The sequence below is a fragment of the Microcaecilia unicolor genome, chromosome 1 (genome assembly GCF_901765095.1).
Source record: "Microcaecilia unicolor chromosome 1, aMicUni1.1, whole genome shotgun sequence".
NCBI classification, from domain to species: Eukaryota; Metazoa; Chordata; class Amphibia; order Gymnophiona; family Siphonopidae; genus Microcaecilia; species Microcaecilia unicolor.
In genome coordinates this window covers 359,213,859-359,241,801 of record NC_044031.1, presented here as the reverse complement: position 1 = coordinate 359,241,801, position 27,943 = coordinate 359,213,859, and the positions used below count along the sequence as shown (strand labels likewise).

Genomic DNA, 27,943 nt, shown 5'->3' with positions numbered 1-27,943 from the left:
AAAACAAACGCCCAGCTCACAAACGACTAAATCCATGGCATATTTGGTCTGTACAAACCGTATTTTCGAACCGAAAGATGGACGCCCATTTTTTTTTTAAATACGGTCTGGTCCTCCCCTTCACGTACCCGTTTTCGGAAATAGTCGCCCATGGACATGGGCATTTGCGTTCGATTATGCCCCTCCACGTGTTCTTTCAACTCCTCTGGAGTCAGCTCTAATTGCAGGTCTTTTTTCCAAGTTAGGGCTAACTGCCCATAGTTTATCTCCGCAAGAGTGTCTTTGATGTGGCGATGGTGAAAAGTCAGGGGAATCTGCACTTGTGCCTCCAGCGAGTAAGCCGCTGGCAATTCTTCTTGGACGTCTTCCGTTAAATCTGTCTAGGGGAGGGTGTGAATATAATGTTGCAGCTGGGTATAATGGAACACATCTTTCGAGGGGATTGAGTATTCTGCTTGCAACTCTGAAAAGGATTTAAGTTTCCCCTCCCACGTCAAGACATGTAAGAGATATACTATCCCTCGTCGCCTCCAGCTCATAAAGGCCGGGTAAAGGCAGCCTGGTTGAAACCATGGGTTCTGTGCAATAGAAAGAAATGGGGTCACTTTTGTTGAAAATTGGTGGAGCCGGCAAATCCACTGCCAGGTTGCCTTTGCAGAACTCATTATTCCTGTGAGTTTTAGTATATTTGGTATCTCCCCTCCCGCTGTGTGCAAACAGTTACTGAAGTGTACTTCTGGGAGAAGTTGTAATTCCAATTCAGTGTTAGAGAACTCTGATTGGGAGCGGAACCAGTCGTTGATATGTCTCATACCACTGGCAACAGTAATGTTCTTCATACTAATTAGTCCCAACCCACCATATTCCACCGGTGTATACATGGTTTGGAGGGGCAGGCGTGCTCTTTTCCCTTTCCAGAGAAATTGTCTTAACATGCTATGTAGCACTTTCTCCTCCCTGCGCTTTAACACCAAAGGCAACATCTGAAATACATATAGCTACTTGGGGATTATAAACATGTTATATACTGCTATTCTACCCAGTAAGTTCAATGGGAGAGATTCCCACCCACAGAGCCTCTGTCGTGTGTCTTTCAGTAGTAACTGGATATTCTGTGTGTACAGTTGCATCAAATCAGCTGGTATCAATACTCCTAGATATTTCAACACCTCGTCCGCCCGTTGGAAGGGGAAGCCCCCGTGTCATGGACCCCTGGGTCCCCTCCTACCCCCATGGCCTGGGATTTATCAACATTCAACGAAAAGCCGGCTACTCGCCTATAATCCTCCAAAATTGTCAGTAGCGGGCCCACCGATCGCTTTATGTCTGAGACGATCACCAGCAAATCATCTGCGTTTGCCAAGGTCTTGATTTGGTGTCCCACTGCCTGCACTCCCTTCACTGCCCCAGTGCTATGTATGTGTCTAAGCAAGGGTTCCAGAGACAGCACAAACAATAAGGGGGACAGTGGGCATCCCTGTCGTGTCCCACGCTCTATGTCAAACCCGGGTGCTAAGATGCCATTAGCGACTACCGCTGCGCGTGGGCGTTCATATAATGTTTTAATAGCCTTCTGAAACCAAGCACTAAATCCCATACGTGCTAACGTTTGAAAAAGGAAGTCCCAGCTGACTCTGTCAGAAGTCTTTTCGGCATCTAGACTTAACAACATAGCAGGACCTCCTTCCTCTTGACACTGTGCCATCACCACCAACAGTTTCCTGATGTTTCGGACTGAATGTTGAGTTCTAACAAAGCCAGCCTGATCTGGTCCAACCAATCTGGGCAGGATGGGCACTAGCCGTTCTGCCAGTATCTTTGCTATCAATTTTGTGTCAACATTTAGCAAAGATATCGGTCTATAGAACTCGGCCAGTTCTTTTGGCTTGTTCGGTTTGGGTATTAAGGTTATAGTTGCAGTGTTGGCATAACGGGGGAATGTACCAGCATCTATTACATCTTCAAAATATGCGAGCAATGCCCCTATGGCCCTGGGCGGCAGCATTTTGTAGTATTCCCCTGAGAATCCATCGGGCCCGGGAGCTGAGAGCAGTTTTAACTTTTTGATCGCGGCGTGTACCTCCCTGGAGGTCAACGAAGCATTCAAGGCCTCTGTCTCTGACTCAGTTAATATTGGTAGGTCAGCCTGTGCCAGGTATTGTGCAATTTCTTGTGTGCCTTCCACTGACTCCCGGCTGTATAGGGAAGTAAAATGTGTGCTGAAAATATGTGCAATCTCTGCCGGGTTGTTTGTGATTTTGCCCGATTTATCTTTGAGTGCGTCTATCGTTCTAGGACCTTCCCAGGTTTTTATGACCCAAACTAACATCCATCCCGGCTTATTAACATATCTGTGCAGCTTATATTTCCTGTATATTAAAGAGCGTGTTTCTTTTTCGTGCAATAGGGTATTGAGTGACACTTGGGTTGCTTTTAAATTTTCTAACGTCTGTGCACTAGGGCGTTGGATATGCCCTCGCTTGGCTTTTTTCAATTGTTGTTCCAGGTGCAATATGCTAGCGGCTGTACATTTTTTCTTTAAACTAACATATGCAATAATATCCCCTCTAAGTACGGCCTTGGAGGCATACCAAAACAATTCTGACCTATCTTCCTGTTGGATATTATTTAGCAAATAGTCATTCCATTTCTCCGATATATACTTTTGAAACTGCTGGTCTGTATGTAAGTATGCAGGAAATCTCCAGTGCACCCCCCCCCCCCCTTCTTTATCTATGTTAGTTTCAACCTCAATCCACACTGGGGCATGATCCGAAATCTCTTCCGGTCCTATCACTGCCTTGTGCACTCTGTCAAACAGATTGCGGGCGACAAGTATGTAGTCCAGCCGAGCTTGTGTCCCATGGGCCCTGGAGCGATGTGTGAAATCTGTCTCGGTCGGATGTAGGGCTCTCCATGCATCAACCAAGTCTAGTGTTTGTACTATTGTGGATAAAGTATTTTGTCTATATCCCCAGTAATGCATGGATGCGGGGTTCGTGCAGTCTGAGTCGGGGTCCATAATCAAGTTTAGATCTCCTACCAGGAACAGTGGGCCCCCCCCCACCATGTTGGTGACACAGTTTGAGAATAGATCAGTAGAATTCTGGATCCGACCTGTTAGGGCCATATACCACCAGCAAATGTAGTTCCAACCCCTGCAACCAGAGTTTAAGAAGTATGTACTGCCCCTGTGTGTCTTTAGTTATTAAAGAGGCTCTGTAGGATAGGCCCCTCCTAAATAAAACGACCACCCCACCTCTTCTCCCAGCCGAGTGGCTGCCGAGGACCTCATCCACCCAAGTTCTTCTCAATTTACTATGTTCTACATCAGAGAGGCGGGTCTCTTGCAGACAGGCGATATCAGCGCCATGTCTATTCAGAGCCTGCAATATTTTGGCCCGCTTTATGGGTGAGGTTGCCCCCCCCCCCCCCCCCCACAATCCATGTAATTATGCGTACCGGCATTATCTCAACCACCAGAGGCTCTCTGATGCAAAGAAGTCTGGTTATCTCTTCGCTAGTTCCGTGTCTTTCCAGTTGTGAAGCCCCCCCTACCACGGCAAACCCGGTGCACGATGTCCACGTGTGCTGCGAGTGTATTTTGTGACATATCTGCTCTGGGGTTATTGAGGGAAATTCTACGCCATCTCTCTCCCCCCTCCTGCCCTGCTCTCTCCCTCCTCCCTCCCTTCCCCCCCTCCCTTCCCATCCCCCCCCCCCCCCCACTATGGTGCCCCGTGCCATCCGTGTGGACTGCGGCACCCATGAGAATGCTGAGGCCACGCTTCCTGCTATGGGACCCTCACCCCACACTATCTCTGACTTATGTCAACATTTAACATTTTCATATAACCTTAAATCAACAGTTGGCTATGTATTTATAGTTACCCCTGCTGCACATTCAGGTGGCTTTCAATAGGTTATTATCATTTAACATTTTTTCTGCCTCTGTTACCGTTTGGAAAGTCTACCATCGTTCCTGCACATACACCCGTAATTTCGCAGGATATTGTAATGCAAATTTTATCTTATTCGCCACTAACTGTGAACAGATTTGACTGCCCCTATCGGACCGACCGTTCACTTGTCTATTAGATTGTAAGCTCTTTGAGCAGGGACTGTCTCTCTTTGTTAAATTGTACAGCGCTGCGTAACCCTAGTAGCGCTCTAGAAATGTTAAGTAGTAGTAGTAGTAGTAACAGATTGGGTGAAATTTTTTCCGCTGTTCTTGGACTGTTTGTGTATAGTCTTGAAATATTAGTATTTTCTGGCCTCCATACTTCAAAGAGTCTCTCCGCATTCTGAATCCTTGCAGTATCTCAATTTTATGTTTATAGTTCAGGATCTTGGCCACCACTACTCTAGGTCTGGCATTCACCTCCAGCCTGCGTCCCACGCGGTGTGCACGCTCTATTATCAGCGATCCTGAGGAGTCTGTGAGGGCCAACTCTTTCGCCAACCAGGCCTCCAGCCATACCTCCAGGTTCCGTTCCGGTAGCTGCTCTGGGAGCCCAACTATTCGTAAGTTGTTTCTGCATGAACGGCCCTCCAGGTCCTCGAGCTTTATTTTTTGTTCCCGCAATTGTTGTTGTAGACTGCGCACGTTGGGGCCATAGCTGCGTGAGTCGTCCTTGAGCACAGATACCCATGTTTCTAAGTCGCTTGTGCGAGTCCCCAGCCCATCCAGCGCTGTCTGAAGATGGTCCAGTTTATCATGCAACGCAGTCCACTTCGGGGCCCATGCGCTCGCGATCACGGCCGTCAATTGCGCCAGCTGTTGCTCTGTAAAACTTGGCATCGGCGCTGAGTCCAAGGCGGCCTCCGCCATTTTCCCCTCCGTGCTACTCGCCTTGCTTTTTCCTTTGTTGACGGGCCGCTGGCGATTTCTGCTGGCGATTTCATAAGGTATCTGTCCATACGCTCGTTACCAACTAATTCCGCGATGTTTGGCAGTCTGTCGGTGAGTAAGTTAAGCTGTTTAAGGGGTGAGGGTCCCAGAGCTGAGGCACTGCACTGCTAGCTCAGCTCATAGCGTCATGTGGTCTCCACTTAAAGAGGCTTAGCAAATGGGCAAGATAGAGTAATATGCCTTTAAAAGCTGTTTTGATGCACTATGTACTGCTTATAAGTATCGGGGGGGGGGGGGGGGCATGGATAATATAAAACATTCTCAAGGCTTCATTATGGAATGCTGAGATGTTCTTATGGATGATCCAATCAAAATCAGTGTGAAAATCCAATGATTAGGCTCTAAAAAAGCTAAAAATACTTAAAACAAAATTGGAATGCTGTTCCTTCCACTCTATGTGTTCCAGTGATATCATCATGTTGTAGTGGTGTCACTTCTGCATTGTATACCAGGAAGAATCTCGAGGTATACTGAAATCCTTCTGAAACTACAGTAAAACACTCTTAAACCACTCAGAACATCAGGAAACATCTCAAATGCTAAAAAAAAAAAAGGTTGCTATGAAAATAGAATCAGGTAGAAAAGAAGCATCATACCACAAAAGCTTCAGATGTGGGTAAATCGCAGTGGTTTATTGCTGCCACAGATGGGCCTCTGGGACCCAGGCCAGAGGTGAAGGTCAAGTGAGGACCCTTCTGGGGACCAGGTAAGGGGTCTGGTGGCTCAGAATAGGGGTTTATTTTTAAAATGTGTTTTTTTGTGTCAGGTGTGCTGGCACTTAAGGGGTTAACTTTTTCTGAGTTTTATTTGTGGTTATGGGTTACTGAGAATCAGTGGTGTAGCAAGGGCGGGGCGGTCCGCCCCGGGTGTCAACGGGTGGGGGGGTGCTCCGCTCCATTCATCCACACCCCCCCTTGACATGGAACCACCTCCCCCCCCCCCCCGATGCAGTCCCCACCTCCCAACCAGGTTCCAGCTCCGTCCACCCCAGCGTGGCGCCTCGCATCTGCAGCGCTGCTGTAAAAAGAAGAAAATCACTTCCTCGTCGGCCCTTCTCTCACTGTGTCCCACCGTCTGACATAACTTCCTATTTCCTTGAGGGTGGGACACAGAGGGAAGGGCCGACGAGGCGATTTTCTTCTTTTACAGCAGCGCTGCAGATGCGAGGTGCCACACTGGGGTGGGCGGAGCTGCAACTTGGAAGCAGGTGAGGACTGTGTCAGGGGGGGGGGGGCGCAGTGGCGATCTGCCCTGGGTGTCAGGCAACCACGGAACGCCACTGCTGAGAACCTCTTTAGGAGAATTAGTAGGGTGGTTTTCTTTAAAAGAAATGTTTTAAATGAAGAAAACATGGAGTTTGGGGTGATTTTAGGGGCTAGGATGGGTCTCTGGAAAATCCTTGATGGAGGATGTGTAGGAGAGTTAGATGTAGTGGAGGAGTGGCCTAGTGGTTAGGGTGGTGGACCTTGGTCCTGGGGAATTGAGGAACTGAGCTCAATTCCCACTTCAGGCACAGGCAGCTCCTTGTGACTATGGGCAAGTCACTTAACCCTCCATTGCCCCAGGTACAAATAAGTACCACTATACAATATGTAAGCCGCATGAGCCTGCCATGAGTGGGAAGCACAGGGTACAAATATAAAAAAAATGTATGCAGCACTATACACATATGCAGGTACTTTCTCTGTCCTTAGAGGACTCACAATCTAAGTTTTTTGTACCTGGGGGCAATAGAGGATTAAGTGATTTCCCAAGGTCATAAGGAGCCCCAGTTACCAGGATCAAAGCCTGCTGCAGTAACCATTAGGCTACTCATCCACTACCAATTTGTCAGATGTTTGTTTGGCATAGGGGTTATGGCTGGAGTACCTCAATGCAAGGTTTATGGGTTTGATGTCCAGTGCAGGTGTATGTGTAATTTTCTTGAGTGGTTTCAGTGGAATTTGTGAAATGTAAATTTATTTTATTAAGAAAATTTGGGAGATGACCTTAAATAAAAGGTCCTTCTGAAAACTAAAAACATGGATGAGTGAAGAAGTGCTTGGGTGGCACAGTACATTTGAACTTATAAAATTTTGTAAAAATATTATTTTCCCATTATTTCCTATGGGAAGTTTTAAAACTAAAATTGAGAATGGAAGGTTTAGGCACGGCTCCACAAGGAACAGGAGAAAAAAATACTTTTAGCTCTATAACCTATCTGATTGGTTAATGTTGGTCAGGTGGTGCAGCCAAGCTAGGGTTTCCATAGCAAAGTTATTTGTGAGCAGTGTTGCCAGGTGGGCGGTTTTACCGCCCAATTGGGCGGTTTTCCGCGACCCGCCGCGGGAAAGTTTTGCCCACGGCGGGTTGCGGTTTTTTGGGCGGTTTTTGGGGCGGTTTTTTCGGCCGCGGGGGGGCGGGGTTAGTGACGTTTTGGGCGGGGCCGATAATGTTCTGGGCGGGGTTGATGACGGCAGGGGCGGGGTGATGACGCGGGGGTGGGGGGTGTCAGGGGTGGGGTTTGAGTTTGGGCGGGTTTTGGGCTGGATTTAGGCTGGTTTGGGTGGGAAAAAAATTTTCCACCTGGCAACCTTGTTTGTGAGTGATTCAGAAGAGTCCCTGGAAGCTGGAGGAAGCAGACATGCTAGAAGGTGTCCAATTCTTCAGTGTGTAAGGCCTTGAATTGGTGACTGTGGTGAAAGAAATTGGTCTTAAATGGTATGGTGTGACATAACATTAATGGTGGGAGACTGCTTTTGCCTGATATTTGATAGAAGTTGATGAGAATATTCAGTTCTGTGTGGGGAAAACAGAGATACAGGAGTAATTTTTTTTATAGTGTCTGTTATTATATGCTGAGAGAAATGATTGCTACAGGGTGTCTGGAGTCTAAGTATATGCCACTAAATGTTGATTTGGTGAAAGTGACTGCAGTTTGAAGTTTGTGTAGGTTCCAGAGGAAGCCAGGAAAAGAACACACATGGCTTTTCATTAATGATACGGAACAGTGTTCACAGGATAGGTCCTGGAAGTTTAGGGCTGTACAAATTATTATTTATTTCCCTATAGCTAGATGGACCACTGCATAAACAGTTGAGACATGGTTTTGTTTTGTTTTTTGAGTTGGTTAAGTTGGATGAGCTCTGCAGTCCGGCTGGGTGAAGGAATTGTCAGAGCTATGCAAATATTGTCATTGCTGATTCTGAGCTCCAGCATACATGAAAGACCAAACTGTTGACTGTCTTAATCACCGATGCCAAAGTGCTGCAGAGGACCATGGGGATGGGAGACAGCAGATGGAAGGAAGAGAGAGTGATGCAGGACTTATACAGCAGGGGGGGGGGGTGGAGTAAGAGATACCCAGAGGACTTGAAGATAAATTTACCAATGTGCAATTAGGCAGCAGGGGCCCAGGGCAGCTGTCCCCTTTGCCCACCGGAAAAAATGGCCTTTGACATGTGGCCAGTACTGGAAAACAGGCAGGTGAGTAATTGTGTTTTTAACTATTTATCTTTTTAAATAATCCAGCTATGTATTTATCACTAATTTTTAGCCCTGTATAAATGTAGATATATATCTGTATTATTTTATTTAGATTTTGATCACACCTTTTTCAGTAGTAGTTCAAGGTGAGTTACATTTAGGTACACTGGGTATTTCTCTGTCCCTGGAGGGCTCACAATCTAATTCTGTACCTGAGGCAATGGAGGATTGTGACTTGCCTAAGATCACAAGGAGCAGCAGTGAGATTTGAACCCAGCACCTCTGGATGTCACAAGTGGTGCTCTAGCCACTAGGCTACTCCTCCATGTATGTGCATGTAACAAAGCCCTCAGCCATGACTGCTCTGGGTGATGCAGCATGCTGAATAGAAAGCAAGGAATAGTTTGCACACTGACAATGAACACTTGCTGGTTTGTACCTGACTTGTGGCCAGTGCTGGATAACAGATCTTTAAGATATTCTGCCATCATGCTGTGTGCAAAACATGTGTGTGTGCAAGAGGGGGCATGGGCTATACTCAGTGCGTGGTTTCTTTGAAAAAAAAAAAGGTGCCACTACTCATGCAGAAGCAACCTTAGGGAGTGGGATAAATAGGGCTTTTTTCTGCTAATAAGCCGTATACAACCCAAAATAGCTCTACCTGGAAGACTGCTGCTTTGAATCTGAGAATCATAGGTTCAAGGTTAGCTGGTGTACCAATGGGGGAAAATATAAAAGCAGAGAGGTTTTTTTTGACTGGGAAATGTTATGGGGTGGGTAGGAAATTTTGGGAAGATAAGATAGGAAAAAATAGTGATACCAAATAATAATAATATTTAAAAAAAATCTCCCACTTACAAGTCCTGGGCATTTTGCACTTGTCCCTTGCTGCATGCTGGTGGGTTCAGACAGAGAAATGCTTTCAGGTAGCACTATATAGCTTGCATCACGTTGGAGATCTCCTGCTGGTGTCATGTCCCCTACCTCAACGCAAGCAGCGTCCTCGGGCTGCGCAGTGTCCCGTCGACACACACACTTGACCGGCATTGCCCTGAGCTATGTGTATGTAGTTCTTCTCTGAGTTTGTTCAGAGAGATGGTGGTTGCAGACTCCTTGATTGCTTTGCTTCCATGCACCTGTGTCTGCTCTCTCTCTGAGAACAAAAGAAAGTGGGAATATATTCCACGTATTAGAAAAAGAGGAAAAAAGACCAAATGTCAGCCGATGTGGCTAAAGGAAACTATTAGAGCAAAAAAAACAATCCTTCAGAAAATGGAGAAGGGAACCGACTGAAGACAATAAGACAAAACATAAGGAATGTCAAGCCGAATGCAAAAAGGAGATAAGGAGGGCTAAGGACTTTGAAAAAAAGTTAGCGTTAGAAGCGAAAACACATAGCAAAATTTTTTTTAGGTATATTAAAAGCAGGAATCTTGCTAAAGAATCGGTAGGGCTGCTGGAAGACTGTGGTGTTAAAGGGGCGATCAGGGAAGACAAAGCTGTAGCAGAGAAATTAAATGAATTCTTTGCTTCGGTATTCACTGAGGAGGATTTGGAGGGATACCGGTGCCGGAAAAGGTATTTGAAACGGGCGAGTCAGAAGACTAAATGATTTCTCTGTGAACTTGGAGGATGTAATGGGGCAGTTCTGCAAACTGAAAAGTAGTAAATCACCGGGACCGGATGGTATTCATCCCAGAGTATTAATAAAGCTGAAAAATGAACTTGTGGAGCTACTGTTAGTAATATGCAATTTATCCCTAAAATCAGGTGTGGTACCGGAAGATTGGAGGGTGGCCAATGTAACGCTGATTTTTTAAAAGGGTTCCAGAGGAGATCCGGGAAATTATAGAACGGTGAGTCTGATGTCGGTGCCGGGGAAAAATGGTGGAGGCTATTATTAAGAATAAAATTACAGAGCACGTACAAAAGCATGGGCTGCTGAGACAAAGTCAGCACGGATTTAGTGAAGGGAAGTCTTGCCTCACAAATCTACTGCATTTTTTCGAGGGGGGGAACAAACATGTGGACAAAGGGGAGCCGGTGGATATTGTATATCTAGATTTTCAGAAGGCGTTTGACAAAGTGCCTCGTGAAAGACTCCAAAGGAAACTGGAGAGTCATGGGATCGGAGGCAGTGTACTATTATGGATTAAGAGCTGGTTAAAAGATAGGAAGCAGAGAGTAGGGTTGAATGGTCATTATTCTCGATGGAGAAGAGTAGTTAGTGGGGTCCCTCAGGGGTCTGTGCTGGGACCGCTGATTTTTAAACATATTTATAAATGACCTTGAGATGGGAGTAACTAGTGAGGTATTTAAATTTGCAGATGATACAGTTATCCAGGGTTGTCTCGTCGCGGGAGGAGTGTGATAAATTACAAGAAGACCTCGTGAGACTGGGGGATTGGGTGTCCAAATGGCAGATGAAGTTCAACGTTAACAAGTGCAAAGTGATGCATGTGGGAAGGAGGAACCCGAATTATGGCTATGTCATGCAAGGTTCTGCTTTAGGAGTTACGGACCGAGAAAGGGATCTGGGAGTCATCGTGGATAGGACGTTGAAATCTTCAGCTCAATGTGCTGCGGCGGCTAAAAAAGCGAACAGAATGTTGAGTATTATTAGAAAAGGGATGGAAAACAAGCATGAGGATGTTATAATGCCATAATATCGGTCCATACTGTGTTCAGTTTCTGGTCGCTCATCTCAAAAAAGATATAAAGGAATTGGAAAAGGTGCAGAGAAGGGCGACAAAAATGATAAAAGGGATGGGACGACTACCCTATGAGGAGAGGTTAAGAAGGCTAGGACTCCTTAGCCTGGAGAAAAGGCGGCTGAGGGGTGATAGAGGTCTACAAAATAATGAGTGGGATAGAGCGGACAGCTGTGAAGCGTTTGTTTAAGCTTTCTAACAATAATAGAACCAGGGAACACAAGATGAAATTAGAATGTGGTAGGTTTAAAACAAATCAGAGAAAGTTTTTCTTTATTCAGCATGTAGTTAGACTCTGGAACTCATTACCGGAGAAGGTAGTGACGGCAGCTGGCCTTGCTGAGTTTAAAGGGGGTCTGAACCCAGGTTCTTGGGGCCTGGATTGGCCGCTGTCTGAGACAGAGTGCTGGGCTTGATGGGCCTTTGGTCTTTTCCCAGTGTGGCAGTGCTTATGTACTTATGTACTTATAAACCAGGCTTATCCAAGAACTGGAACCAGACAAAACCATATAAATTCAAACAAACAATATTTATTAATATTTACTTAAAAGAGAACTTATTAATATTTCTTTAAAATGACTCATTTAAAGAAATATTAATAAGTTCTCTTTTAAGTAAATATTGTTCTCATTGTCTGCTCCATGGGATCTACTGAGTTCTCCACGTATGTGGATTCTCTTAGATTCTGCTCTCTTTCTCTGCCTGGCTTTCCTTTTCCTGTCAGCTATGTGTGCTGGCTGAGTTCTGGTGGGAACATTCTTTGTCTTCCCTTGCTTCTCTCCTATTGGTCTCCTGGTTTCCTCCTTTCCCTGCTATTATCCTATGGCAGTGCTCCTTCTCTCTGCTGGTTCCTGCTGATGTCAGATGCCAGCACTTTATCAGCTGAGCTCTTCCTGGACTCCATGCTTCAGCTTCTACTTCGGTAGATGATTATTTTCTCTGTTATTTGCTTCTTCTCTGCTTTGTCCCTAGTTGATGATTTTGCCTGTACCTGGATTACTCTTGCCTGCTGCCTGCCTATTGATATTGCCTGTACCTGGATACTCTCTTGCCTGCTGCCTGCCTATTGATATTGCCTGTACCTGGATTACTCTACTATTTACTATTTAACATTTCTAGAGCGCTACAAAGTGTACGCAGCGCTGTACAAACACAGAAGAAAGACAGTCCCTGCTCAAAGAGCTTACAATCTAATAGACAAAAAGTAAAGCATTTAAATTTAAAATATTTAAGCAGTCAAGCACAAGAGAACAGTCACAGAAGGACAGAAGATGTTGAAGGGTGGTCAGTGTGATTAGGTGTAACTCTGGTTGGAGTAGTGGGAGAAGGTGATAGAAGAATAGAAATGGGTGAAGTAAAGTAATGAGTGGGTTGATAGGGAGGTTATATAAGACCATGTCACTCTAGGGGTGGGGTGGGTAGAGGGGTAGGGTGGGTGAAGCAGGAGAAGGTATTCTCTGCAGCACTATCTGTGAGATGGAAAATGCTCTCTGAAAGCTGCTGCTATAAGTTGTTAGTTTTCTCTCCCTGAAAGAGATCCAAGCCACACCCACGAAGTTCAAACTGTCAGTGGGGAGGGTGAGGGGAGGAAATGGCAGTGCTTGATGAAAAAGAGAGCTCAGTTTGATAGGAGATATACTATAGGATGTCATTCTGAGGCCAGGCTAAGTCTAAAGCAGGAGAAGGTATTCTCTGCAGCCTATCTGTGAGATGGAAAATGCTCTCTGAAGCTGCTGCTATAAGTTGTTAGTTTTCTCTCCCTGAAAGAGATCCAAGCCACACCCACGAAGTTCAAACTGTCAGTGGGGAGGGTGAGGGGAGGAAATGGCAGTGCTTGATGAAAAAGAGAGCTCAGTTTGATAGGAGATATACTATAGGATGTCATTCTGAGGCCAGGCTAAGTCTAAAGCAGGAGAAGGTATTCTCTGCAGCCTATCTGTGAGATGGAAAATGCTCTCTGAAGCTGCTGCTATAAGTTGTTAGTTTTCTCTCCCTGAAAGAGATCCAAGCCACTCTCTTGCCTGCTGCCTGGGTCCTCCCCTCTCCAGGCAATATCAGGGCTCTACTTGGCACAAGGACTTACGAATCTGACAGCTGGGGACACCATTCCAATGCTGTCAACCTATCATCTATATAAGGGGACAACTATGATATGAACTCTCTTTTAGGGTCCTGTATTGAGGGATAAAATTGGGATTCATGATGAAACTGCTTTCAGTTATCTTGGCCCCATGCTCTGTTTTTTGTTTTGTTTTAAGACTCTGTTTTTTTTTTTTATTGCATGTATACCATTATTATTTTTAGATTTTTTTTTTATTATGTAAACCACTTTATGCCTATTTGGTTAGGCCACAGTGGTATATCAAGTTTTATGAAATAAATAAAATAGTGTTCACATGGTTATGTGAAAGTCTAGTATTGTCACGCTTCAATCGGACCTTCTAGGTAAGTGAGCCCTTGGGCCACTGCCGAGAGCGGCAGTGACAGGAGGAATCACCCAAACACAGGCAAGGAACAAGGCTTCATCTGTACTAGCCGCCCTTCACCAAGAGTTGAGCTCCAGGCTGCAAGCAGCCGGCAGGACTTACCGGACAGGACAAGGAGGAGGAACTGCAGGACATAGCCGCCGGCTGACAAACAGCAGATCACACTAGAAACACGCTGGGGTCCCAAGCAGACAGCAGGCAGACGAATAGTCCAAACAAGCCGGGTCTGGGCAGGCAGCAGGCAGAAGAATAGTCCAAAAACAAGCCGGGTCTGGGCAGGCAGCAGGCAGGAGAATAGACCAGGAGACAAGCAGGTCAAAGCACAAAAAGGGAAAAAACAGCACAGACGCACTGCAACAACTCTCACAAAGGAAACACCTCTGAGGACCTCTGTTGCAAGGCAAACTAGAGACCTACCCATGTGGTTAATAAAGACAACCTATAAGGGAGGTTACTAAGTACGGGTACTGCTTGGTTCCAAAAAACTCCCAAAACACTCTGGAAGGCTGGAAGATCCAGAGCGGACCAGCATATCTTCTGGCACATGGGAACCAGTAAGCCATCAGTTCCTAGCACCGCCAGGTTTAACCATCGGGGGCCAAGGTGTCTGTAAGCAAGGAACCTGGGCACAACCGTGACAAGTATATTTTCAAAGCACTTAGGCTTACAAAGTTCCATAGTAACCTATGGAAAGTGTTTTGAAAATGAGCATCAATATGTTCCAGTCCCACTAATGATACTTGTGGCACAGACCAGATATCTTTAGGCAGCATAGTTCTAATATATGCACACCTCCCTTGCCTGTAGAGAGTTTAATTGTGACCCCTGAAGCAGGTGCGTTGTTCCGCTGAAACACAGACCATGTTGGGTCCTTCTACTGGTAGTGTGAATAAAGTGTGATTAAGCTACATCTCCCATGGTGGATTGTCTTATTGGCCAGTTTCTACTTTCTCCTGACTGTGCAGCCTTCTCGTACAGGTTCTTCCTGTTTGCTATATATGTATACTGGATAGCACAGTTTGAATGATTTATTGTCTCTGATTATAAACCGCACCACAAAGTAGTGTGACGGTATGAATCGGCATAGCTGCAAAGGCTCTGAGTTCATGCAATCTGACTTTACTGATTAGAGAAACAGAAGCTTGCTTAAAACAGAATTGGATGCAGGATGCTAGCCAATTTACACCACAGTTCATTTGGCTACTGGAATACCAGGTCTGATTCAGTTCTTTTAAAATAGTAAACACAGAGAAGATCACATGATGCATAGAGAATGGGAGGATATGTATTCATGGTGCTCTTGAGCCCACCTAATTGTCTTCTTCTTCCATCACCCCTGTTAATCATTCAATGACAAAATGAAGGACAAGGGGAAGTAGAAGGTAGATGGACTAATATCTAAATAAATCACAACAGGACATATCTGCTAAACCACAATGCAGTTGCAAGGAGAAGAAGGCATGGCCTGGTAATGACAAGATGGTGGAGCCCATACAAGAGAGTTCTGTATTACCTCTTGCTTACATTACCTCAGTGGTACTTTAACACTGAACAGTAAATTTGAGCAGCTTTCAGGCCAAATGCAAGGTACTGTTGCAAACATTGCCCAATGGAATATTTCAGATACAGAAGAGGGCCTGGTGAACGCGGTTAGCGTTCATATATGCAATGTCGCCAGTTAAATTAGATCTGGATATACAAAACCAGGCCATGGCCAGATACTGGTACTGAATATTGGTGTCTCGACAAACCGCTCCTAGCTACTGGGACTTATGGAGGTCCCAGACAATGTTCAGTTGGGAGATGCATAACTCATTTATATGGGTCTCAGCTGAACATCAGCTGGGTCCTGTATAAGGGTAAGAGCAGTTTCCACCCCTGAAGAGGGCTTTAAACTAAAATCTTCCTTGTCATCAAGCAGATGAAGCCATTCCATATGGGTTGTGTCCATCAACCAGCAGGGGGAGATAGAGAGCACTCAACTTTTCACAGTGCCTCATGGCCAGCCAGCTCCACTGCCTCTTCGGTATTCTCTATCTCCCCCAAGCAGGGTGGCTGCAGCTTCTTCGAGCTCCATCAAAAATCTGCCTGGGGGTGGCTCCTGGCTTGCCAGTTGTTAGCCAGGGTGTTAGAGGCTATAGCAGCTTCACTTTGAAGGCACATAGGTTAGCCCTTTCCCTGCCTTACCCATGTCCCCTTGGATGTGGACATATTAGCTTGCTTTTCCCTGTCCTTTCCCACTCAGTGGTTCGCCTTTCCCTGCCTTTCCCACTCATCTGAGCCTCCGGAGTTCTTATTACCTCTGCTTTCCTCACAGTGTTAAAAAAAAAAAAATGGAACAGAGATTTTCCTTGATTCTTCTATGGGACTGGAGCTGTGATACTCGGTCCGGTGAGGTAAGAGTGTTTCTAACTCCTCCGGAGTGGGCCCGCGATTGGGGCATTTTTGGCGCGAAAACACCATTTAGAATTTTTCCCGCCGTTTTCGGCGATGGCTGCAGAGAATGTAAAGCGCTGTTCCCAGTGTGGCAAGCGCAAATCAGCAGCGGGGCTCTGTAAATCGTGCTGTACAGGTGTAAGAGCCGGCCCGAGCATGGTGAGCGATGATTCTTCCCGCTCAGAGCTGGCAGCGGAAGCCATTTGAATTCTCCGCATGGCGTGGCCTCCATAGAGACGGAGAGCCCTGAGCCCGGGGGGGGGGGGGGGGGGGGGACCTCGAATTGAGGCTATTCAGGGAACGGCTAGCCCCGGACGGGATCTGGGTGCCCAGGGCGAGTTTTTCTCCCCTAATTTTGTATTATTATTGCATAAAGCATACATGCTGAAAAGAGCTCTCCCTCAAGGGTCGTCTGAGGCCCTTTCTATTGTTCCCCCCCCCCCCCCCCCCCCCGGTGGATTCTGGCCTGGGACTGCCCGCTGAGGCTATTTTCCCTGATAATTGGCATAAAAAGCGTAGGAGGGCTAATTCCTCTTCGTCAATATGGCCAAAAGTCACCTGACCCCCTTGCAATCTCTAGAATATTTGGGGGCCAGATTCGACACAGACTCGGGCAATGTATACCTACCCGAGCTAAGGCGGTGCAAGCTTCAGAATCAGGTCCGTCTGCTCCTGAGGATGCCCCGCCCGCGAGCTTGGGACATTGTCCAGCTGCTGGGATCGATGACAGCCACATTGGAAGTGGTGCCCTGGGTGAGAGCACACCTGAGACCTCTACAGTAGTCCCTACTTCAAAGATCAAAGATTGTCTCCAGTTTTCTCAGGATTATCAATGCAGACTTTCTTGGCTCCCTCCGGCCCGACTCAGCATGGAGTGGTGGCTCTCAGACAGCATGCTGCGGCGAGGAATGCCGCTGGCGCTCCCCGATTGGTGTCTAGTAGTGACAGATGCCAGCCTGAAGGGCTAGGGCGCACATTGCAAGGGGAAGCATGCCCAGGGTCTATGGACACCCGAGGAGTCGGAGTGGTCCATCAACCGCCTGGAGTTGAAAGTGGTGTTTCAGGCGCTTCTGGCCTTTCAAGTGACCCTGGAAGGATTGGCTGTCAGAGTGATGTCGGACAACACGACAGCAGTGGCCTACATAAATCGACAAGGCGGCACTCAGTGCAGAGCACTGGCCGCGCAGGCCGAACAGATTTGCCACTGGGCCGAGCTGCATCTTCAGTTTCTGTCGGCAGCTCACATTGCAGGTCAGAGCAACATGCAAGCCGATTATCTAAGCAGGCATCAGATCGATCCAGCAGAATGGGAACTAGCAGACGAAGTATTCTTGCAGATTTGTGCCAAATGGGGCAAGCCCGTGATAGATCTTATGGCGACAAGTTCAAATGCCAAAGTCCCGTGCTTCTTCAGCAGACGGAGAGATCCTCTCTCGGCAGGGTTGGATGCCTTGACTCAGCCCTGGCCTCTGGGCCTACTATATGTGTTCCCTTCTTGGCCCTTGATAGGGCGCGTGCTCCTGTGGTTTCGGCTGCACCAAGGAGAAGTGGTCCTCATCGCCCCAGATTGCCAGGAGGCCTTGGTATGCGGACCTCCGACAGATGCTAGTGGAGGCTCCCCTTCCTTTACCTCTGGTACCGAACCTGTTGTCACAGGGCCTGGTAGCCATGGAGGATGCCTGCCGCTTTGGTCTTATGGCATGGCGATTGAGAGGGCGCAGTTGAGGGACAAAGGCTATTCAAACACAGTCATTTCCACTCTCCTGCAGGCCCGCAAGCATTCCACTTCCGTGGCTTATGCCAGGATTTGGTGCCAGTTTGAGTCTTGGTGTGCTTCAAAAGCGATCACACCCATGCGGGCTCCTGTCTCGCCGATTCTGGACTTTTTGCAGGATGGTGTACAAATAGGCTTGGCCTATAATTCCCTGCGGGTGCAAGTGGCAGCGTTGGTCTCCCTTCGTGGTTGAAAGCATGTCTTTAGCTGCTCATCCAGATGTGGCACGGTTTCTTAGTGGGGTGCTTCGGCTCCGGCCTTCCGTGCGAGCACCCTGTCCAGCTTGGAACCTGGGGCTAGTTTTGAAGGCTCTGCAGGCTTCTCCTTTTGAGCCGCTTCGGCGAGCATCGGAGAAAGATTTGACACTAAAGGCCGTTTTTCTTGTGGCCATTACTTCAGCGACACGGGTGTTAGAGCTCCAGGCGCTGTCCTGTAGAGACCCATTTCTGCAATTCTCAGAGTCCGGGGTCACGGTTCGGACCGTGCCGACCTTCATGCCTGAGGTGGTTTCAGCGTTTCACCTAAACCAGCCTATTTTCTTGCCCTCCTTTGATAAGGAGGAGTTTCCAGAATCTTTTGGGCAGTTGCACCTGTTGGATGTGCGCAGGACTCTGCTGCAGTATCTGCGAGTTACTATCTCTTTCAGGATCTATGATCATCTGTTTGTTTTGCTATCAGGTCCTCGCAGAGGGTCTCCAGCATCTAAAGCCACTATTGCCTGCTGGCTCAAAGAAACTATCTTTTCAGCTTATCTGCTTGCCGGCCGGTCTGCGCCCGTAGCCTTTAAGGCACATTCTACCAGAGCAATTTCTTCCTCTTGGGCTGAAACTGGAGCACTCTCTCGTCAAGAGATATGCAGTGCAGCAACATGGGCTTCTAAGCTCTCTTTTGCCCGACATTACAGGCTGGATGTGGCTGCTATGAGGGATACGCGTTTTGGAGCACAAGTGCTAGCGCGTGGTGTGATCTGTTCCCACCCTATATAGGAATTGCTTTGTTACATCCCATACATAATGGCTTCATCTGCTTGATGACAAGGAAGGGAAAATTAGGTTCTTACCTTGGTAATTTTCTTTCCTTTAGTCATAGCAGATGAAGCAATGAGCCCTCCCTGTATGATTGTCTGTATGCTGTGAATCTGTTTCAGGTTCTGTTCTTGTTTCCTGAAGTTCCTTCCTTGGGAGAAAGTTGGAAAACAGCTTCAGGATTCATGTTCACTTATAGTTTATTCCCTCCAGGAGGTTGCGTGTATCCCCTCCAGTTATATAATAAGGAGGACGAGTTTATTCCTTCCAGGAGGATGTGTTCATGCCCTTGTTAAGGGGCCATCGTTCGCTGTGAGGAAAGTTCATGTTATTCCCATTGCGGTTTGCCATACTGCTTTGGAAGCTTCAAATACTGAAGAGGCAGTGGAGCTGGCTGGCCATGAGGCACTGTGAAAAGTTGAGTGCTCTCTATCTCCCCCTGCTGGTTGATGGACACAACCCATACGTAATGGCTTCATCTGCTATGACTAAAGGAAAGAAAATTACCAAGGTAAGAACCTAATTTTCCCATTTTAATGAGCAAGTTTGCAATAACATTAATTGATTTTCCCAGTAAGAGAGTTACAATACTCGATGCACTTTGACCCTTGACCTTTCACTCCCTTAATTTCCTGTGTTCGTCATAGCGTTTTTTCACCGCTTTCAGAGACAAGAGAGTGTCCGATTGATTTCGTGTAAGTCCCATTGCTTATCACACTTTTTATCCTTCTCGCAAATTGTGGAAATCGATTGATGTTTGACCAAAGGGTTGGCATTATATTTTACTGAGGTATAAAAACTATAGCCTTTTAGTTGCTTAGTGATTTTTACCATACCATAGCACTGTAATCACTATCGTTTCCACATAGCAATTGACTGATATATAATGATGTTCTTAGCCACTATGTTTTATTGTAAACTTTTAGGTGTAACATCATATACCTTTTTCAAATCAGTTTTTCATAGCAACATATTTTCTGTTTTTGGTTTTTTTTAACTTTTGTTTTTTAACCTTGGTTTTTAATTTTGTAACTGATATATTCACATTTAGGTCAGTACTCTTTTTTGGTATTTTTGATTGAGCTGTTTTTGTCAACATATAATCAAGAGGATCAATGATTGCGATCTTCTGTACATGTGAGTCTTTTTATTTTAATTTAATTTTTTATTTTTCTAATTGATATATTTCATATTTTTATATGTACATTTCTATATTCTTATATTTATCTTTGATTTTTTTTCAGTTTGTTTCAGTTGCTTTCATCAATATATATCCATTATATTTTGACAGGAAAGGGTTATTGTGTAGGTGGGTGTCTTCTGACTTTTATTTGGTTATGTTAATATCATTAAAATAATATATATTTTTTTATTCATGTAATATATTAGTCTCTATTTATATAAGCTATATGTTTTATCAAGCTAATATGCCCTCCATGTTCTATTAAGCAAATATGCTAATTCATGATACACGTCTATTAATTGAAAATCATTTAAATATATATAGTAGTTTCTTGTTATTTTGTATTTCTTCTTCTTATCATCTGACCATTTTAATAGAACTGTGAGATACTCGTGTTGTATTTATTTATTTTATGTACATTTAAACACATAGTTCTGTTAATGTTATTAATAACTAACATGCATAGAAGCTATAGTTTATCTTTCGATTGAATATCTAGTTTGATTTATTATAACTGTGGGATATTGGTGTCATATTTATTTTATATTTCATATTATGTACATTTTAATGTATAATATGAATATACACACAAATATGTAATTTTTGTTAATATTTCTACATCCAATGAATATGCATACAATATATATGTTTTTATTATGTGACTTTTTAAATGTTATATCATTTATTTTGTAGCGCCTGAAGCAGCCCTGCTGGGTGAAACACGGCCTGTGTCGGGCTGATTTTTAAATATATATTTTATTTGGTTTTCATCAATAAATTACATTTGGTCTCCTAACGATCTGCTTTGTTCATTTCCATCGATGTGCAGTTTACAAGTGAAAAGTAACAGGACTAAATAATCAGGGTAAGGTAACCTAGGTTACAACTCTAAATATAAGCATATAGGATTCAATACTTAAGGGATTTTTGTTCCTAACTTTGAGCGTTTTGATCATAATTGGCCTTTTTGGAAATATACTACGGCTCAGTACCTAAATTTACACTCAGAATTTCACTAAATTCCTAAATTTGGGTGCATAAAAAAACAGGAGTGGATTCAAGGCAGGAAAAAAAATGCAAGAGCTTAGCACCAATTTTCAGCACTAGGCTCATAAATCCAGACAAATGAATGGCAAGTATAACTTAAGCTCCTAAATTAAGATGAATTTTCAACTAAACACTTAGTAATCTTTTACCATGCAGTGGTAAAATGGGCCCTGCAGTGACATCAGTGCGTGGGTTTGCCGCTTGCCAATGCCGCCTTTTACCTCCAGGAGTAAAAGGCTTTTTTCATCAACGGTGAAGGAAATGGCCGTATGCTATGCAAAGGCATTGGCGTGTGGCTGTCTCCTGGGGGAGCCCTTACCGTTTCCTTAGGAGGCAGTTTGTGCTCCTGCAGTGGCATGGTGCTGCCCAATTACCACTGGGTATGCTCCTGGCACTAGAAGATACAAAACTATTTTCTAGCACTGGAAATGGAGCTCAGCAGGAACCCATTGGTAGTGCCGAATTGCTGTGCAACAAGCTGGCGGTAGGCCTACTGTGCATTTGTGAAAGGGCCCCTTAGGTTCCTAAGTAGGGCTGAAAACACGTTTTGGTTTTTTTTTTTTTTTAATATTGAACCTATAGGAATTAAGAATAATAAAGAATAAAAGCTAAGAGTAAATTTAATACAAGACAGAAAGGCAGGTATGTGAGTGACTAGACAAAACAGTATGGATATAGCCCACCATAAGAAGAGAACAGAAGACCTTGAAAAAGATCTGGGTGTCGTTGATAATACACTGAAATCTGCCGAAAAAGCAAACAGGATACTAGGAATTATTAGGAAAGGGATGGTGAATAAGACCACAAATACTATTATGCCTTTGTATCGCTCCATGGTGCGTCCGCACCTTGAGTATTGCGTTCAGTTCTGGTCACTGTATCTCAAAACTAATATAGCAGAATTAGAAAAGGTTCAAAGAAGAGCGACCAAAATGATAAAGGGGAAAACTCCTATCATATGAGGAAAGGCTAAAGAGGTTAGGGCTCTTCCGCTCAGAAAAGAGACGAATAAGGAGAGATATGACCGAGGTCTACAAAATCCAGAGTGGTGTAGAATGAGTAGAAGTAAACCAATCTTTTACTTTTTCCAACAGTACAAAGACTAGGGGACACTCATGGAAGTTACATGGAAATACTTTTAAAACAAATAGGAGGAAATATTTTTTCACTCAACTAATAGTTAAGCTCTAGAATTCTCTGCTGGAGGAGGTGGTAACAGTGGTTAGCTTATCTGGGTTTTAAAAAAGGTTTGGACAAATTCCTGGAGGAAAAGTCCATAGTCTGGTATTGAGACAGACATGGGAAGCAACTGCTTGCCCCTGGAATTTGTAGTATGGAGTGTTGCCACGATTTGGGTTTCTGCCAGGTACTTGTGACCTGGCTTGGTCACTGTTTGGAAATCAGGATACTGGGCTAGATGGACCATTGGTCTGACCCAGTATGGTTACTCATGTTCTTGTGTTAAAATAAAATATATTTTTATTTAAAAATTTTAAAAGCTTCCACAGCCCTCATCACAATTAATCATGTGATTAAAAGATGCCTGCCAGCATTTTATTTCTACTTCTCTCTCCCTCCTCTCTGTCCCCATGGTCCAACAGCTCTCCCTCTCTCCTCCTCCCTGCGCTCTGTGAGCACCATCACCCTTCTTTTTTCCATCCCATTTAAAAAATGTCACGTATACGTGCAATATGAATGTGCGTCTGCCCCCTCTTTCCATCCTCCCATCCAAAGTCTGCCCTCTCACCCCCCTTCCATCTACATCTGCCCTGCAGTAAAAATAAAGAAATAAAAATAAAGGATGGCTCACCTGTTGACAGGAGTGGAGAAAATAGGCAGAAGCTGGATCCACTGGACAGTCTGCAGAGGACCCAGCTTTACTTACGGATTGTAAGGCAAGAAATGAAGAAGAAAGGAGGAAAGTAAAGAAATAAATGGAAAGGAAGCCCTGGAAACGGAGTTAAGAGGACAGATAGCAGCAGAATCAGGTACTGGGCCAGCATGATCAAGTCACCAGACAACAAAGGTAGAAAAAAAATCATTTTATTTTCATTTTAGTGTTTGGAATATGTCCACTTTGAGAATTTACATCTGCTATCTTATTTTGAAATGTATAGCAATTTGTTTCTAAGAATGTTGCTGACAATTCCTGTCAGTGTAGCAAGTGGTGAGCGATCATTTTCACGATTAAAAATCATAAAAAATTATTTGCAATCAAGTATTTCGCAAGAAAGGCTTGTAAGCTTTGCTATGATTGCTATTGAGAATGATATATGTGCCCAATTAGATATCAAAGATTTAATTACTAATTTCGTGAACATGAAGCACGAAAAGCTAAGTGGTTGTAAACCCTCTATTTGTTCAGCAATCCACAAAGATGCACTCCACCTTTCAGCTCCTATTTCCTTTGCATCTTGTGCCACACCGGGGGGGGGGGGGGGCGCCAACTGATAGTCTGCAGGGGGGCACCAGAGACCCTAGGCACGGCCCTGCATGACCCTCCCTCCCCACCATCTTAAGCAGAAACATTGGCTATCCCCGTCACATACACAGTCACCTTCAAAATTCTAACACTGGTTAACTAGACCTATAATACTGGTCTCCCCTTATTTCTGTCCTGTCTCTTTATCTGTATTTCTCTTTCCAGGGGTACTTGGATCTTCTCAGTTGGATCTTGTTGTCCTATCCTTTACACACAATATGCTGGACACTACTCAGATTACTAATGTCAGTGTTACTGGTTCATCATTATAGAATGCCTACCCCAACACTTATGGTTAGAATCTTTTTTTGAGAAATTTAAACTAGACTTAAGACCTTCTTATTCAGGATTTGTTTGGCCCTTAGAATTTGTTGAACTAATCTGTAGCTCTCAGGGGCTCAACCATTCACTGCTGGGTATCTTGGGATTTATGGTTGGTCATTTAGACATATCTGTTGTTCTATTCCATTTCCTTTCTAGCAACTGGAATGTAATTTCCACTTCTCTTCTTTTTCAGTTACTACTCACACTGTACACTACTCACAACTCCCATAGGTGAAATATCTATATCTATATGTAAATATATTAAAAAAATGATGAAACTTGAAACTTTAACTATGTATATTTTCTTAGTACAGATTTCTTTACAGATCATGTATTAGCATATCATTAGTTTACGCATCAGACATTAAAGCAGTTTTTAAATATTTGAGTTAACAAAATTCATGCTATTTTTAACTCATGTTTTATTACAACTGAGACCACTATCTTTCTCCACCACCTCCAGAGCCTCTTCCACAAATCTACCACCTTTTTTCTAAAGAAACATTTCCATAGATTATCTTTAAATGCCATTTACAGTTCTATAGCTCAAACAATGAATGCTTTACAGTGGTTTAAATAACTTCATTTAGTTAAATTTTTAAAATGAGGCACAGTGAACTTTTACTGGAAAAACTAAATACTGTTACACTAAATTCTCATCATGGTCAAAGGTCACAGAAAATTTCTTCTTAATGTTTTCTTCATCAGTATGTCACTATGCAAAAAATTAAAAACTTCAGAGATAATATTTTATGTAATTACAGACCACTGTGTAAATAGGACATAAAAATAAGATCAGTAGGAGCGGATGGCAGGAGGAACTGAGGAGCATGCTTCTTCATTTAAAGTTGTGTCAATTACAGGTCTGTAATCCAAAGTTACCTAAAGGAAAATGAACATACATCAATAGCTTATCAGGTTTGAATTTTCCATAACTTACAGGCCAATAGCGAGTCAGTAACAGTATGCAATTTTAACAATGACGACTACCAGGCCATATTTGTGCACTAGCATTGCATATTTATTATACTGAGACCACTATCTATGGCCTGGAGGAGTGGCCTAGTGGTTAGGGTGGTGGACTTTGGTCCTGGGGAACTGCGGAACTGAGTTCGATTCCCAGCACAGGCAGCTCCTTGTGACTCTGGGCAAGTCACTAACCCTCCATTGCCTGCCGCATTGAGCCTGCCATGAGTGGGAAAGTGCGGGTTACAAACTGTAACAAAATATAAAAAAATAATAAATAAATATTTGGGACAAGTGTAGTACCTGGAAGTTATATGGGTATGGCCAATATTCAGTGCCATACCCACATAGCTAACCAAGCAAGATAGGACTGCTCACATGACTTCCAAGACCACCTAGACAGTGCCACAATGGTCAGAGGTAAATACAGCGGCAGTGACTGGTTAAGTGCCATGGAATATCTTCCTCCTGACCCATTGAGCACAATTTAACCAGGACAGAGCCTCTCCTGCCCAGTTTAAAATTGTTTGGAATACCAAGCTTTTATAGTTTACAGATTCTCTACATACAAATCAATGAATGGTTTAACAAAATCCTGATATTACCCAAATCATTGCTGAACTGCAAGACCGCTTCTATTGTCTATTTGTTTTGATAGTTATATTTGGTGAGAATAACAGGACTGTCATGATCTTTTTCATCTAGCACAGGAAATACCATAGATACAGAATATGCTGCAGTTACACTGAAAGTGCTATAATCCAAATGCTAATTTGAACCTTATGAAACTAGGATTTTTATGGTTGTTTATATTATGGCATGGTTAAAATTACATACAACATTTGCAGATTTCTCTGCACCACATTTGATAAATGTATTCTGGAGCAGAAATTCCTAGCTATGTGTCAAGACTCAACCAACAGGTCTGGTTTCAGGTAACCAAACTATGCCTCTTTGGCGTATAGTACCAGTAATACAATACTTTATAACTATTTTCAATCATGGAGCTGGATATAGAAACCCTAACATATGTTCTAGAGCTTTCTCCCCTTATATGTATTCCAGGTTTATGTTTAGGTCCCTTTCCCACACGCTTGATATAGTGCAAAATAGGTGCACTATCATTTAGTAAGTCGCATATATGTGTGAAATGCAACCTTTATGGCTTCCTGCCGCAGCACTTTCTCTAGGGCCGTCTCCTCAAGGGATTAGCTCTTCCTTGCTCGCCTATATATATATGGTATATTTGAAGAAATGATGTGGTGGTAGACCATACTCCTCTTGGAGGTCAACAAATGATACCATCTGTCCCTCTTCCAGATTTGACCTAGTGTGCCAAGGCCCCTCCGCTCCCAATATCTGTATATAGGGTCCTTCAGACCCTAAAGGGCACCCGGAGCCGTTCTTTATTGTCATCTGCTGAAAGTATTCTCTGTTGGGAAAAAACTTCCGCCTTATAGAGGACCAAGTTTGTAAGGGATATTATACCTCTAGCGGGGCCTGTCTTAATATATGCCTGAAGTCGGTCCCTGGGCATCCATAATATAGAATATAAACTTGTCATCCCCATCCAGTGCCTGCTCTATTTGAATCCAAGGTTGACACTCCCAGCACTCCACTCCGTTAGCACACGTAATTGCGCCGCTTGATGATAGATAATAAAATTCAGAACTCCCATGCCCCTTTGCTTCTTGGATTGATACATAATAGCTGCTCGTACCCTTGGAGGTTTATGCTACCATACGTAGGCAAAAGCTTTCCGGTTGAGCTGGCGAAAAAATTGTTTGGGCAGTGGCAATGGCAACACTAAAAACAAATATAGGAGCTTTGGCAATATCATCATTTTTATGGCAGCCACTCTTCCCAACTACAATAGTTCTAATCCTTCCCATCTATCCAAATCTAGAAAGAGTTCTCGAATTTTGGAAGGGAAATTAGCCTGATATATATCAGCTAGCTTAGGCGTGAGGTTGACACCTAGGTACCTAATGGATCGACTGGCCCACTTAATAGGGAACTGTTGGCGAAGGGAGGCCTCCTCCTCTTTCGACAACCCAAGGCCTCAGATTTGTCCATATTCACTCGAAACCCTGAGAATTGCCCATACTGGTATAAACCCTGCACTACCTAAAGTAAAGACTCTTGGGGGTTGGTTAGTGTGAGGAGGACATCATCAGCAAACAACATAATCTTATGGGTAGTTGTTCCCAGGCTAAGGCCATGTATGTGTGGGTTCCTTCGTATAGACTGGGCCAATGGCTCCATTGTCAACGCAAATAGTAACGGCGATAGTGCACATCCCTGCCGTGTCCCCCGCCCCAATGATATTTGGTTCGAGTTGGTCCCGTTGATCCACAAAACAGTCAGTGGCTGGGCATACAAAAGTCTGAGGCCATGCGACAAATCAGCCTGTAAACCCCATATGGTCTAAGACTGCAAACATAAAAGTCCAGTCTACTCGGTCAAACGCCTTTTCACCATCAAGTGAGAGAAGTAGCGTGGGTTGTCGTGTGTCTTCTGCTTCATGGATCACTAGAGTGCCCTTCTTATATTATCAAATGTTTGTCTTCCCGTGATAAAGCCCGCTTGGTCTATGTGTACCAATTTCAGCATTAGTTTCTTCTGCAACCTCTTAGCTAGTATTTTGTAAATATTTTATAATCTGACCCCAAAAGCGATATCGGGCGATAAGAGCCGCATTGCTGTGGATCTTTCATTGGTTTTAGTAAAACTACAATATTCGCCAGCCTCCAAGTATAAGGAAGCTCAGCCTGAAGCTCAATCTCAATAAAAGCCCGGACCAGTAGTGGCACCAACAATTTGCTATAGCGTTTATAAAATTTGTTTGTAGACCCAATTGGCCCTGGGGCTTTGCCATTGGCATGTCCCCCTATAGCCCACGTCACCTCGTCCGACGTGATCGGGGCTGATAGCGCTTCGCTTTCTGCTCAAGATATCTTAGGGAGCCCTGTATGTTTAAGGTAATCTGAGACTCCTGTGGATTTGGTACCATCCTCTGCCTGATATAAGGTCTTATAGAAATTTACAAAGACTGACAATGCCTTCTAGTTTTGTACAGCTGCTTCCCTCTGCGTCTAGAATGGAGTGAATATGGGCACTATTGGACCATTT

At 44.3% G+C, this 27,943-nt stretch overlaps 1 protein-coding gene across 1 annotated transcript in view; it reads right to left on the bottom strand.

Annotated features, from left to right (window-relative positions):
• Positions 1-24,127: 24,127 nt before the first annotated feature.
• The window catches only part of SDHA (succinate dehydrogenase complex flavoprotein subunit A), a 213,106-nt gene continuing 209,290 nt past the window's right edge, over positions 24,128-27,943 (bottom strand). Inside the window, 1 exon segment of the mRNA XM_030209736.1 lies at positions 24,128-24,727. Within this exon segment, the coding sequence (XP_030065596.1) occupies positions 24,641-24,727 (87 nt within the window). The 3' untranslated portion in view covers positions 24,128-24,640.